Genomic DNA, 13,994 nt, shown 5'->3' on the forward strand with positions numbered 1-13,994 from the left:
TCCAAAATAACTACAAAACACAGTGGAACTACTCGGTTATAACAGCATTGAAAGGACCAATAAAATTGTGAGGTTGTATCAGAGTGATGTTATAAAAAAAATTATGAAATTTTCATACTATTCGCGCGGCTATACTATTAGGCTAGTAAATTTAAAGATATAGTTCATTAACGCACTTTGGACGGGATAGATTCACCCGTTCAGTCGATATATATTTAAAGATGGGAAGAGTATTTTTACCTTCTGTGCGGGCCTAATTTCAAATCTAGAATAGAAGGAATTACATATCTAATGTTTTATATAAATATTATATATTTACCAATCTCTTTGTTAAGGTCTTAAATTATATTGTCAAATCCCGTCGCCAGCGGTCCGCAGGCATAAAAAACACCCATCTGAAGCGAGTTAAGGCCGTACTCGCAATAATAAAATTGTTATCTTCCAGCAATGCATAGAGCTGGTCGTCAGGTCACGCCCTATTTTTTATTAGAATACATATTGAATTTTTTTGTATTTCAGAATACGTTTAGATACAATATTTTTTTATACTCTATATCTTTCAATAGCTCTTTTCATAACAAAACAAATAATTTATTTCGAAGGAAAACTTATTTTATTTATTTATTTATTTAAACTTCATGTATAGAAAATAAATAAGTAAACCGTGTTCTCAAAAAGCTTGTATTTTTTTAAAGACTATTCAGAAAAAATAATTCCATGCTTCAGGGTAAATGCAGTACTGCGTTGAGTGTGGCAGCAGATGTCTCTTTGGAGTGGAAGAAATGAAAATGAGTTTTGGCGGTTTCATAGCTTCTTTAGTAAAAGACAAACGATTTGGTTAAAACGAAGAAGACGCTACAACTGAGATAAGCACTGTACATCATGCTAACAGTACCCTACACTAATGCATCGAAATACATGTCACAACAGATTTTAAGAAATATTAGTATTTACCAAGTAAAACATATACCAAAAATGATTTTTCTTCAATCTTCCATTTGGACACTGTTGCCACAGTTAACTAACTATCTTCCAGAGCGTGTCACGGTGCGTATCATGTTATGTTGAGTCTCACTCTATTAAGAGTTTTCTTTTTTATATCATGTGTAATGTGTGAGGGATACTATGTTCACTTTGATATAACCATATCATTATTTTTCATAAATACATAAAATGAATTCATGCTTTTAGAAAAATATGTTATATTTCTTCTAATTCACCCCGACAAAGCTACGCAAGACACTATAAAGAGTTAAGCACATTTATATAATGAGAAAAACACAATTTTTCTTAACTGAAAGGTTTTATAAAAGTAAGAAGTCATCACAAGTATTAATGACACTTGAATGTGTCAATAGATCTAATGAGGCCAAAAATGTTAATTTTCCATTGAATTAATTTTGTAGTTTTTCAAAATGATGTGGATGTTTGCGTTTTTGTCTTGCGTAGGTTTATGGGTCACCGTCGTATGAGCGGATAAGTTGCTTAAAGGTTATATAAAGTCAATGATTGAAAACATTTTTTGCTGGAAAAATATTTATTAATTTAAAGATTTAACCAAATGCACATTTATATAATGAGAAAAAATACAACTTTTCTTAACTGAGAGGTTTTGTAAAAGTAAGAAATCATCACAAACATGTAATGACACCAAATGCACATTTATATAATGAGGAAAAACAAAACTTTTCTTAACTGAGAGGTTTTATAAAAGTAAGAAGTCATCACAAACATGTAATGACACCAAATGCACATTTATATAATGAGGAAAAACAAAACTTTTCTTAACTGAGAGGTTTTATAAAAGTAAGAAGTCATCACAAACATGTAATGACACCAAATGCACATTTATATAATGAGGAAAAGCAAAACTTTTCTTAACTGAGAGGTTTTATAAAAGTAAGAAATCATCACAAACATGTAATGACACCAAATGCACATTTATATAATGAGGAAAAACAAAACTTTTCTTAACTGAGAGGTTTTATAAAAGTAAGAAGTCATCACAAACATGTAATGACACCAAACGCACATGTATATAATGAGGAAAAACAAAACTTTTCTTAACTGAGAGGTTTTATAAAAGTAAGAAGTCATCACAAACATGTAATGACACCAAATGCACATTTATATAATGAGGAAAAACAAAACTTTTCTTAACTGAGAGGTTTTATAAAAGTAAGAAGTCATCACAAACATGTAATGACACCAAACGCACATTTATATAATGAGGAAAAACAAAACTTTTCTTAACTGAGAGGTTTTATAAAAGTAAGAAGTCATCACAAACATGTAATGACACCAAATGCACATTTATATAATGAGGAAAAACAAAACTTTTCTTAACTGAGAGGTTTTATAAAAGTAAGAAATCATCACAAACATGTAATGACACCAAATGCACATTTATATAATGAGGAAAAACAAAACTTTTCTTAACTGAGAGGTTTTATAAAAGTAAGAAGTCATCACAAACATGTAATGACACCAAATGCACATTTATATAATGAGGAAAAACAAAACTTTTCTTAACTGAGAGGTTTTATAAAAGTAAGAAATCATCACAAACATGTAATGACACCAAATGCACATTTATATAATGAGGAAAAACAAAACTTTTCTTAACTGAGAGGTTTTATAAAAGTAAGAAGTCATCACAAACATGTAATGACACCAAACGCACATTTATATAATGAGGAAAAACAAAATTTTTCTTAACTGAGAGGTTTTATAAAAGTAAGAAGTCATCACAAACATGTAATGACACCTGAATATACCATAAGATCTAATAAAGCCGGAAATATTTATAAACGATTTAACGCGGTGCGTTCCTGGCTATTTGCTCCTTCAGAAGGAGGATGCTGTTTCTCTGATCCGGAGGAAGAACCGCCAGCTGCTCATGCGACAGTTGCAACACTTGCATAATCAAGGCAGCCTGGAAAACAATCATATAATTACATACCCTATAATACATAATAATAATAAAACCCTTATCCGCACCCCAATGGTGCATAGGGCACTGTGTCTTATAAACGCAGTGTTATCATGATCGTTTTACTTATGAAGGAAAGGTGATCAGCCCTCCGCTTCAGGTAACCAGTCCATGGTAATATTGAATAAATATTACAGTGAAAAAATCACTTATATTTATTTTTACCCCCCTTGGGAATCGAACCCGGGACCTCCAGAACGGTAGCCGAGCGTGCTGACCATTACACTACGGAGGCGGACATAAAGGACACCCTATAAAGATGAATATGGTATTTATTAATGTGAAAGAAAGAAGATACATAAAATTTTACAGTAAGCATAAATTTAATACGCATTATTATAATATTCATGGAATTGTATTTTGAAGATAAAAAATTATGTTTTTTTTTTGACCCAATAAACTTAAAGTGTATGCTGTAAAATGAAATAAATCATTCAATTTTCGTAGTTGCGTTTTTCAGATAAATATAAAAGCGTTTACTTGAAAAATCTTAAAGTAAAACTAAGTATTAAAGGAATTACGCATTTCGACTGTCGGTCGTTTCACATATTGTAATAAACATTATAGAAGCAATTTGAATGTAAAACTTGGATCGTTTTATGGTACTTCTATGTAAATTAAAACTTTCTATTTTTTTGACAATAAAGGACTGTTCTCTATGTTCGCAATGACCAACTTCAAAACACCAAACAGAGCATTTCTATTAGCCACATAAAGGGGACTGACCTCCATATTTTAACGTAACATTCGCGGATGGCATCCGACATCGGATGGAGTTCTCAGAACGAGCGGCGAGCAGCTCGGCTCGCTGTACTGACTATACATTACGACAAAATGACTCCGGTCAGTTCCTTTATAGTCATAGTTTGATTCACTTATATCCGGGTACAATAATCTTGAACCTACCTTCTCTTGGTCTGAAGCACCCGTAGGAGCTACTGTAGGAGGTACTGCGACCGGTGGACGCTGGAAATTCTGCGGGGGCATCGGAGGAACGGGAGCTAAAATCAAATTATACAAACTAACAAAAACGCTCAATTCGGTAAAAAACTTAATATTCTACCGGGCTGCCTCCATTGGCTAAAAAGCTTTTTTTAACATAATGTGGTTTGCAAGTAGACTACTTAAATGTGCTCACACTGAATATCCCAACCAATTAGTTAAGTTACTCTACCAGAGGTCGGCAACGTTTTGGACCAAAATATGTATCAAAACAGTTTGGAAATTTTCAGGGAGCCATTTTTTATTTACGATAATTTAATTTAATTTATTGAATATAAAAAGGAACATACGAGTATTTTTTAAGTAACAGATTTTCAATCAGAGATATTTTTAGCGCAAATTTATACATCTATCATAGATGTATAAAACAGCGCAAAAAAGATTTTGATGACGTCCTTTTCTATTAAGATAAACAGTTTTTTTACAGGAGAAAAGTTTCATGAGGGCTCATATTTACTTAAACGGCACCATTCCTCCTTCCCAACCAAACTAAAAATGAATATGCACAGAATATTTTTTTTTTTAAATATCGAAATTTCTGTAAAAAAAATTCATTTTGAATTAGAGCCACACAAATTGTTTAAAGAGCTACACGTGGCTCGCGAACCATACGTTGCTGATCCCTGTACTATCTTCATCTTCTCTTCTTTAAACCCTTATCTGCGCCCCAATGGTGTATAGGGCACTGCATCATATAAACACAGTGTTATCTTGATAGTTAACACATGAAGGAAATGTGATCAGGCTTCCGCTTTAGGTATCGGTCCAGGGAATAATTGAATAAATATTAGAGTGAAAAAATCGCTTTTATTTATTTAACCTGGGAATCAAACCTGGGACCTCCAGAACGGTAGCCGAGTATGCTGACCATTACACTACGAAAGCGGACAGATACTGTACTATACTATGTAGCAAAAATGTTGCATTATATTTCAGTTTTAACTCATTCGGAAAAAAAATTAAAAATTGTAAAATAATGTTGATTTACCTGGCGGGGGTGGTTTGGCGTGCCAAGGGTTGTACGGCCATTGTCTCGGGTTTGGTGGGAATGGCATGCCCATTTGTGTATGAGGATTGCGATTAAAGCTAGACAAAAAATTTATAAATTATTATTATTTCAACATTTTTGGTGCATCTGAGTCTGAAGCTTCTATAAATAAACATAAAACTTTTATTTTTTAAATACCTACGAATAAATGATTCTTTTTTTTTTAAACACAAGAACAATTTTTCAATCACATAACCGTCCAAGGCTTTATTCGGTTATGGTAACATTTACACATATTTTTTTTATTTATGGCACCTATTGGATTATTCCTTAAATGAATTATAAAATTAATTGAAATTATTAAAACTTATTAAAAATATATTGAATCTCAGCAGGTAAAGCCAGTGATAAAGAATCTACATAGTTAAATTGGAGAATAATATTTTTATATATATTTTAGCGGAGGACGACCGTGAAATACTTGAAACAGGTTAGGATTCAGTATAATCGGCAAGTATGTATGAGGAGATGCATGAAAATGAAGTGGCGAAGATTGTTTACAAAGTCAGAGTGGCGTGGCATTCTATTCTCTGTGCCTACCATTGCAGAGAAGCGGTTTTATTTGTAAACGATACAACAATATCAGTACTCAAAATAACTTACTTTTCGTAAACAATCCACGGACGAAAAGCCATGCTTGAAAGTAATTACAAATTTTAAAATAAGTTTTTATTTAAATATACACATGGCAAGCATATTCATGGTACAGTATGGCTTTTAAATTGCATCATCGAACTTTTAGATGACGAATATTATAAATGATGTATAAAGATCTTACAGTTATTTTTTAAAATTATATATTGGACAGCAAGTAAAAGGCGAAAACACATTTGCGAAAGCCAGCCTCTGAATGGTTATAAATATGAAAATTTTATTTGACAGAAAAAAAGAATATTGCTTGTATTATCAATTTTCTTAAGAAACGATTTTCACTTGCTTTTGCAATTGCTCTTATAGATATACATGTGCGTAAAGTAAATCAACATAAATTTAGAATCACACTCCCGGAAGTTGTGTTGTATTCCGCTAATAATAAGTTGGTAGTAAAATATTTCTTTAAGTGCCTTCAAAAGAAAATGAATACTTTCATTGATTGATTCTGCTGTCTCTTTATGGTAATATCTATTCATTTTAACTTTAAGTTTTACTTGATACATACCACTTTTTCTTTAAATTTATTGTGGCACATATTTCGATGCATTCCGCATCATTTTCAAACACAATCACAATACACTTTTAGAAATAGTGGATTTACCAAGTAAAATTAAAATTAAAAATTAAAAGAAATAGATTTAAACAACTGAAACAAAGAACTGTTATAGTATTTTATCAACAGTAAACTTTGTATTGTATGTGTTTTTAGCTATTTCTTTATTTAGGTAACTTATTGTTAAATTTAAATTACAAAACAACAAAATATACGATTCTATTCAGCAAAAGCCAGTTAAATGTTACAGAAGAGTGTAAAATAGACTATAAATAACTTTCTTACTGCATATTAACAAGGTTTTTTGACATACGGCTAAATATATATTAGCTAAAAATTATACACAAATAAAAAATCTAAATTTTAATATCTATAAATCTCTGGAAACGAGATTGAAGTTATCTAAATCAGCATGATGAACTACATGTTTTGTTCTTATGATATTGTGGGTGAATTGGCAAAAAATGTGACAGTCGTAAGCCCCGTAAATGCCCAGACTTCCATATTCTTCTTCAACTTTGTTGAGATGTCAAAAAAATAATATGAAAAATAACTCTTATATTTGGAGATAATCCAGATTTGTGAACAAGTATTTGGACACACTCAAAATGTTGTAAACAAGCTTAACTAGAAAATATGCTATTTTGACTTAATGATGAATATTACATATAGTTTTCAACGTTCTATAAACTGGCAAAATACACTAAGTCGTTTGAAATGTCATATATATATGTATGTGGTTTTAAAAGCAAATTCAACTTTAAGTTTAATAGCGGGTATTTAATTCAGGCTACAAGCTTTAAATAACGGGGATTATTCAAACAGGGATTATAGAGTTAACGTTTTTTGCCAGTGTACCCACGATATATTCTTGTTTTACTTTTATCAATGACATATTATTATTGCTATATATGTAGGACTATTGAGTGCTTAAAATACATCTACAAGAAATTTACTTTCAATCTCGAAAACCCCAAGGTTACATTTATTACCCTGTAATTAATGTAACCCTGAAGAGGGCAACAGGTTGTTGCCGAAACTAGTTGGTTAATAAAAATGTGAGTGGATCAGAACACAAAGTATTTTATTTCTCGAAATAATATAAATACTATGTCAACTAACTTGTCCACTGGTGGCGGAGGACTTCTCATATCCCATTCCAGATTCATGGGCAAAGAAGGCCTTGGGGGGACTCTTGACTCCAGGAAACGCAAATCCATGTCGTGCACTCCCCGCCCTGATAATCAAGACAAAAAATTAGTTCTCTAGTCTACCTAGATATGTACAGCCAACAGATAAAATTAGCTTACAAAAATTGTTTTTTTTTTGAGCCTGAAATGATATTCCACCTCTGTAATGTAATGGTTAGCGCATTCAGCAACCATAATGAAGGCACCGTGTTCGATTCTCAAGAGATAGAATTAGATATTAACGATTTTTCACTAATACATATCCATTTCATATTATCCTAGACTGGTACCTGAAGCGCAGGAAATAATGCTGCATCAATACAACGCAGGATCCTATGCACCTTTTAGTACGGATTAAAGAAGAGTTTGGAAGTAGACAATAAAAATATGTATATTTTTTTTTACTACGTATAAAAGAAAATCATCAAATAGTTAATTATATCGTGTATAAAAAATAATCAGTAAACTTCAGCAGTACAAAAATGTAGGGTATGAATTTGACACTAGACAGTTTTTTTGTCAGTTGTCAAAAATATGGCAAAACTTCTATGTAGGAAATATATATAAATATAAATACATATAGTTTTTCTAGGTAGGAAAATACTATGCAGCCGATTTTAAGTTTTTAGTTTATGATATATGCATAGTGTTCATAAGCAAAGCTGTCCCATACCTAAAAGGTGCTGTAAGTGACAGGTGAGCCCCTACATGGTAGAAAACTGTAAATGTACTACATATAAAGAAAAAGCTAAACGGTTCAGGCAGTATTTCATCTAAATATAGTATGTTTTTATTTCATAATACAACAGTATGGCCACAAACAAATTTTAAAAGTCTGTTTGTTGAATTGGAAAATAAAAACATTTAAGCTTAGATTAGTTTGGAAAAACATAGATTGCTTACCAGGGAATGATGGAGTTGTCGGTTGAACTGGAGGTGGGATGCTCATGGGGCCCGCAGCCCCTCTCACAGTGGGGGGGGCAGTCGCCATACTGGGAGGCTTGTCCGACGGTTGAAGTACAGAAGGTGTCGGCGTTACAGGCTGCAGCATTGTCTACATAGAAAGGATTCATTGTAACTATTTTCTTGATTTTATCTTACATAATAATAAATACTAAGAAGAACTTTACTCCGCCTCAGCAGTATAATGGTCAGCACACTCGTCTACCGTTTGGAGGTCCCGGGTTCGATTCCCAGGAGAGGTCAAATAAATATAAGTGATTTTTTCACTCTATTTAATATTACCCTGGACTGGTACCTGAAACGGCGGGCTGATCACCTTTGCCTCATGTGTTAACAAATCAAGGTAACACTGCGTTTATATGATGCAGTGCCCTATGCACCATTGGGGTGCGGATAATGATTTGAAGAAGACTTTACTTAGACATTACTTCTTATTATATAATAAGAAATACTATCTTCAAAGTAAAAAGAATAATGCCTGATTTGTCAAATGACTAATCTAATTCATAATTCTGTTTTTTTTAGCTTTCCCATATTATTTTAGTTCAATGTGATTTGCTTTGCTTCAAGATTATTTAGCTTTCTTCACCTGAAGTCCCTAAAAATTAAGCATGCTCCGAAAGAGAGTATGTATTTGAAAGATCTCATTCGTATCCATAAAATACTGTATACAATCAGTGGAGTGCACAGAGGTTTTAATCAGGGTAGACAGTAGGGTTGGATAAAGAAAAGGTATAGTAGGCACTGGTCCTGAACCTGAGTAATCCAGGGTAGGCACTGCATTTCTGCCTATATAAAATGCACGCCTCTGTATGTCATAATAATATGAAGTCTGTGACAAACAAGTGCAGCCAGAAGCATGTTCACAGATCGACTGGGAGAATCGTGGCATGAATGATCAGGAAAATGCAGTTCTTAATTGCTTTCTCACTTCCATTCAAGAGTGACGTACAGTAGTTAACCCTTCCCTTACAATACTAAAAACTTCTGTGCGTTTCGGTGATATGTATTTTGAATATCTGAATGATGGTTGCTGAAGTGATTTCAAAATTTGGGGATAAATATCGCAAATACAGTAAATAAATTTAAAAACTATGAGAATATTACCGCAGCTGTTGGAGAGTCAATAACCTTCATGACAACGAGGCCTTGTAGTAAAGCATATGAAAGTTGCGGGTTCTGCTGCAGCATCTGTTTTGCTTCACTAGGATTATTCTGAAAATATTACACATTTTCTATTGTATAGACACTTCCATATTGATAAAGTTAGAAACTCATGCATGATTTCAGTGCAGGAAGAATGAGAATACAGTGAAACCGTTATCAATCATTCCTCGAATAATCGTTTTCCCGGATGTTTATTTCTTCTATCCCAAATTCATTTCATACAAAAATAGATCGCATCAATCATTTCTCTATCTCCATCGTTTGTATTACTCTACATATTTGATATATTTTATCTCAGTTTTTTACATTCTTCTCAATTTTATTACATTCTACGACAATACATATTCCAATGTGTAGGATAGAAACTATCGAAAGCTTGTGTGATGCAAGGTTGACGGAGACAGAAGAATAGCGGATATTGATGAAGAGCAATCGCTGACTTTACCAGAAGCATGCACACTCTTTGAAAGATTGAAAACGTTTTACAACGCACATTCAATAACTGATGCGGAAAAACATTCAAACCTGAAAATATGCTGTTGCAATTACAGAATTGAAAACAGTAAAAAAACCAAATGCCTATCACAAATACAATGCAATAAAGTTTTAATGTTTTTAGGTTGTTTTCAGATTTTAACTTTTTTTTTTAATAAATACTTTTATTTACATCTAAAACTAGTATTCTTTTTAGAATTTTAACCTACGAATAGTTATGCAGATTGGGAGGCGGTATCTTTACTCGATCATATCTCCTCATGATTATGTCTCTGTTGATCCCGCATTCACAGTTTATTTCAATAGGTCCTTTTAAAAACGATAAAGGTTTCACTGTACTTCCACTGCCAATGAACACAGAGTAAACAGTATTGAACGAACCTTGATGCAAGCCTTCATTTGTTTCATGATCTCAAACAATTGTTCCGGTGGCAAGGAAGCCACGGCTCTGCTTATGGCTTCCGGTGCCTTCTCTGGTGCTACAGCAGCTCCGTAAGGCTTTTCAACCTAAAAGTAAATAATAATGATTTTGTCATTTAAGATTGCAAGGATACTGTATTTCACCCATTAAGGAACAATGTTATTTATTAAAAGGTATAACGTTACATCTGAACCCTTTATTTCTAATAAAAACATAAATTATAGTCGCAAAATTTACAAAAGTAAAATGTTATGTTAACACCAAACCTGTTGTGGCTTGAAATGGATCGTGTCCTGTGAAAAAACGCAACGGTCGGGTTGACATATTTGACGCTCATCTAACAACACTAAATTATGGCAAAGCAAATATTCAAGCCGTGTGATGAGGAAATAAGCAGGGTGGCCTCTGTTGGGTTGACACATTTGACAAAGGTTGGGTGGACACACTTGACGCTCATTTAAAAATACTTCATTGTAGCAAAACAAATGTTTAAGCCGTTTGATGATCAAATAAGCAGGGTAACCTCTGTACAAAATTTATACCTAGATGGTGATACAAAATAATAATTTACTTTCACCCAGAGATTAATATGTTAAAAACGAGTTTCCCCGATTGCCAATCATATAAAGATGTCAAAGTTCACAACAGGAAATAAAGGATTTTTTTATAATGTTGTCACATAGTGATGTAGGCCAGTTGCAGTGTTTCCTACTGTTTGCAATTTTAATTTTTCAAGCCTTCATATCTCATCATATCTCAGTAACTGAGTATTCTTTATGAACTCACAGAGTTCATTAAGAATACTAACAATTGTCTTGTGATCAATTTATCTCAGCACATTTTTTCCACCTCCGTAGCGTAGTGGTCTCCAGGGAGTCAAAATAATTATTGCTCAAAGCTTTAGGTACCAGTCCATAGTGATATTTATTTTATATCTAAAAGCACACGACTAATCACCTGGCCTTCTTGTACCTAACACTCAAGATAAAACTGCATCGGAACAATCGCATGAATAGAGAGGAAAGTTTACAATGTGCATGTAAATTTAATAAAAATATTACCAATGGTCCTTGCATTAATGCTTGCATTTCCATTCTGGACTTCTCCGTACAAGCATTGTCGACCCTTAAAGAGCGTCCGCTGATTTCAAATCCGTTGAGATTTCGCATAGCACTAAGAGCTGTCTCCTGGTCCTTGTATTCACAGAAACCATAGCCCTTTGGTTTTCCTGTGTCTCGATCAAATACCAGCTTCAGTGACATAACCGCACCAACCTCCCCGAATATATCTTTCAACTTTTCTTCTGTCACATCGTAAGGAATGTTGCCAACTGCAAAAGAGAAAAAAATTCATTCAAAATAATTTTTTAATTTTTGTACTGACATTTCTGCAGTGGAACTGCATTTTATAGAATAAAATAAAAACTATGTAATTTTTTTCCACATGAATTTTATTTGACCAGCAATCGGGTTGCGGGAAACATGGTTGCTGGTCAAATAAAATTCATGTGGAAAAAATACATAGTTGTTATTTTATTCCTCAAAATAACACAAGATATTGAAAGAGTTAATGCAGGGAATAGAATAAGTGGTGCTTTGAATAGAGTGAATGCAAATAAAAATATCAATCTCAATAAAAATATGAATCTAATCTAAAATTTTAATTCCGTGTAAGCCAAACTGGCGGTTCGCAACAAAGTGCTGGTACCGACACTGATGTATGGAAGCAAAACATGGAACTAGAAAAGGAAGGATGAAATCAGAGTTAACACTGTTAAAATGTGCTCCCTCAGACGAATGTGTGAAAAATCAATGTATGACAGTATTTAAAACGAAGATGTAAGGCTGAACATAAGATATTTTAAAATATTAGGAAGAGTTCTTTGAGGTGGTATGGACATGTGGAGCAAATGGATAGCGAGAGAATGACTAAGAAAGTATATATGGCGAATGTGAGCGGGAGAACAGAAGACTTGGCACGATCAGATCAATCAAAACCTAAAATCTGACGGTTTCAAAAGTCAACATTTATAGTTGAAATATCTCGTTTACATAAATATTTTTTTTTAAATACAATGATACAATACAAAGATGACGTACAAAAAAAATCCCGGTATTTCTCATCGAAACAGCATGCCAATACTGTTTAAATTATTAGACTGAGACTGTATACTTATTTCAGCTGAACAATAACAACTTAGATTGAATAAAAGTAATAAAATTAAAACATACTTTAAATTAAAAATAAAACACCTGTTATTTTTACCACTTTTGTTTTATAAATTTAACCCCATATTCGGAAGTTGTTTATATTTATATATATATATGTAGATAAGCATCCATAGCTTCCGAAATTAGTCGTAATAAGATATAAAGCTCAATTAGTAACAAAACAAGTGTTTTTTTCTTTAAATTAATCATGTCATATTACAAAATGAATGCCGAAACAATAACGAAATATACTTTTACAAACGAGTAAATACCATTTTTTTGTACATACCAAAAACCGACCGCATCGATTTGTCCATAATGCTGAGTTCATCATTTTCTTTGTTTTTATCCATTTTTCAGGTGTATATTTAGAACTATTGTTATAAATCAAATTAACTCGATAAGAGATATCAACAGGCAAGTCAAAATCCAAAATCGGCAAATTTTCATTTGACAAGCAACAAATGCAAAGACAAATCCTAGACCGAGCCCAAAGACTAAAAATTATATACTTTTTTTTTATACTCCAAAGACTAAGTAATTAGTATGCCAAACCTTATTTTCTGCCTTTTTACAATATCTATGGGCAAACTTGAATAAACTGGCATTTACCTACTTATTTTCAATACAAACCTGAAAAACGAAAAATCATTTCATTATAAATAATTTCCCAAAGATAAAATGCCATGTTGTTTCATTTTTTATTGGTCATTTTTTACTGTTCTCTCTTTTCTAGTCAAAATTGTTTCCAGCTATAAAAATCAGTAATTAAAAAAAATCGTTTATTCATATTCGTTCAATAATATTCGAGGCACAATGAATATCGTTTACGTTTTAATCAGTCTACGGTATTCTATTCTGGTTTTCCAAATTTATAAATCCCAAACTAAACATGAAAACTGAAAATTAAGGTGGTAGGTTTTTTTTCCCAAAGAAATGGAAGACCTATTGCTGCCAATAAAATGCTTGCATTGGTCCTATTTCTTCAAACGGCTGTGAAACATGGTACCACCTAGAGGGGCCATTCACTTAGCTTTGGGATTTAATTGAAAGAACAAGGAAATAAGGTGTGGGACTCCATGGCACAACTGTCGTCAAGAATAGGTGATTTTCTTAGCTAAGCATGCTTGGCATGCCTACTGAGAGCCGTAATTGAGCTTTCCTATTTTACAAGGGATCGGGTTTAATAATCGATCATTATTAGACGGGAAGAATATTTAATCTAACATACTCAACCTATAAAGGATTGTATTGGACTCGTTTTGAGTTTATAACATTTCTTTAGAACGCACGTTTTTC

At 32.7% G+C, this 13,994-nt stretch overlaps 1 protein-coding gene across 1 annotated transcript; it reads right to left on the reverse strand.

The window, feature by feature from the left end:
* Positions 1 to 1,518: 1,518 nt before the first annotated feature.
* Positions 1,519 to 13,163, reverse strand: LOC148308950 (cleavage stimulation factor subunit 2-like). Its single transcript, XM_088260924.1, has 9 exons — positions 12,985 to 13,163; positions 11,547 to 11,815; positions 10,446 to 10,571; positions 9,510 to 9,617; positions 8,343 to 8,493; positions 7,372 to 7,486; positions 4,983 to 5,080; positions 3,899 to 3,993; positions 1,519 to 2,935 (listed from the first exon to the last, which is right to left on the reverse strand). The coding sequence occupies exons 1-9, from the start codon at positions 13,046 to 13,048 to the stop codon at positions 2,816 to 2,818; spliced, it is 1,146 nt and encodes a 381-aa protein (XP_088117050.1). The 5' UTR covers positions 13,049 to 13,163; the 3' UTR covers positions 1,519 to 2,815.
* Positions 13,164 to 13,994: the final 831 nt, after the last annotated feature.

This window comes from Brachycentrus maculatus, unplaced genomic scaffold (genome assembly GCF_059751285.1).
Source record: "Brachycentrus maculatus isolate JH-2025_06_01 unplaced genomic scaffold, ASM5975128v1 h1tg000144l, whole genome shotgun sequence".
In the NCBI taxonomy this organism is placed as follows: Eukaryota; Metazoa; Arthropoda; class Insecta; order Trichoptera; family Brachycentridae; genus Brachycentrus; species Brachycentrus maculatus.

Excerpts from the sequence above, each read along its gene's own strand:
- LOC148308950 (XM_088260924.1), bottom strand. The coding sequence starts at position 13,048 with ATGGATAAAAACAAAGAAAATGATGAACTCAGCATTATGGACAAATCG. Across the intron at positions 10,572-11,546 it reads CATTAATGCAAGGACCATTG|GTTGAAAAGCCTTACGGAGC; the intron begins GTAATATTTTTA and ends ATTTACTTTTAG. Across the intron at positions 2,936-3,898 it reads GTGCTTCAGACCAAGAGAAG|GCTGCCTTGATTATGCAAGT; the intron begins GTAGGTTCAAGA and ends ATTGTTTTCCAG.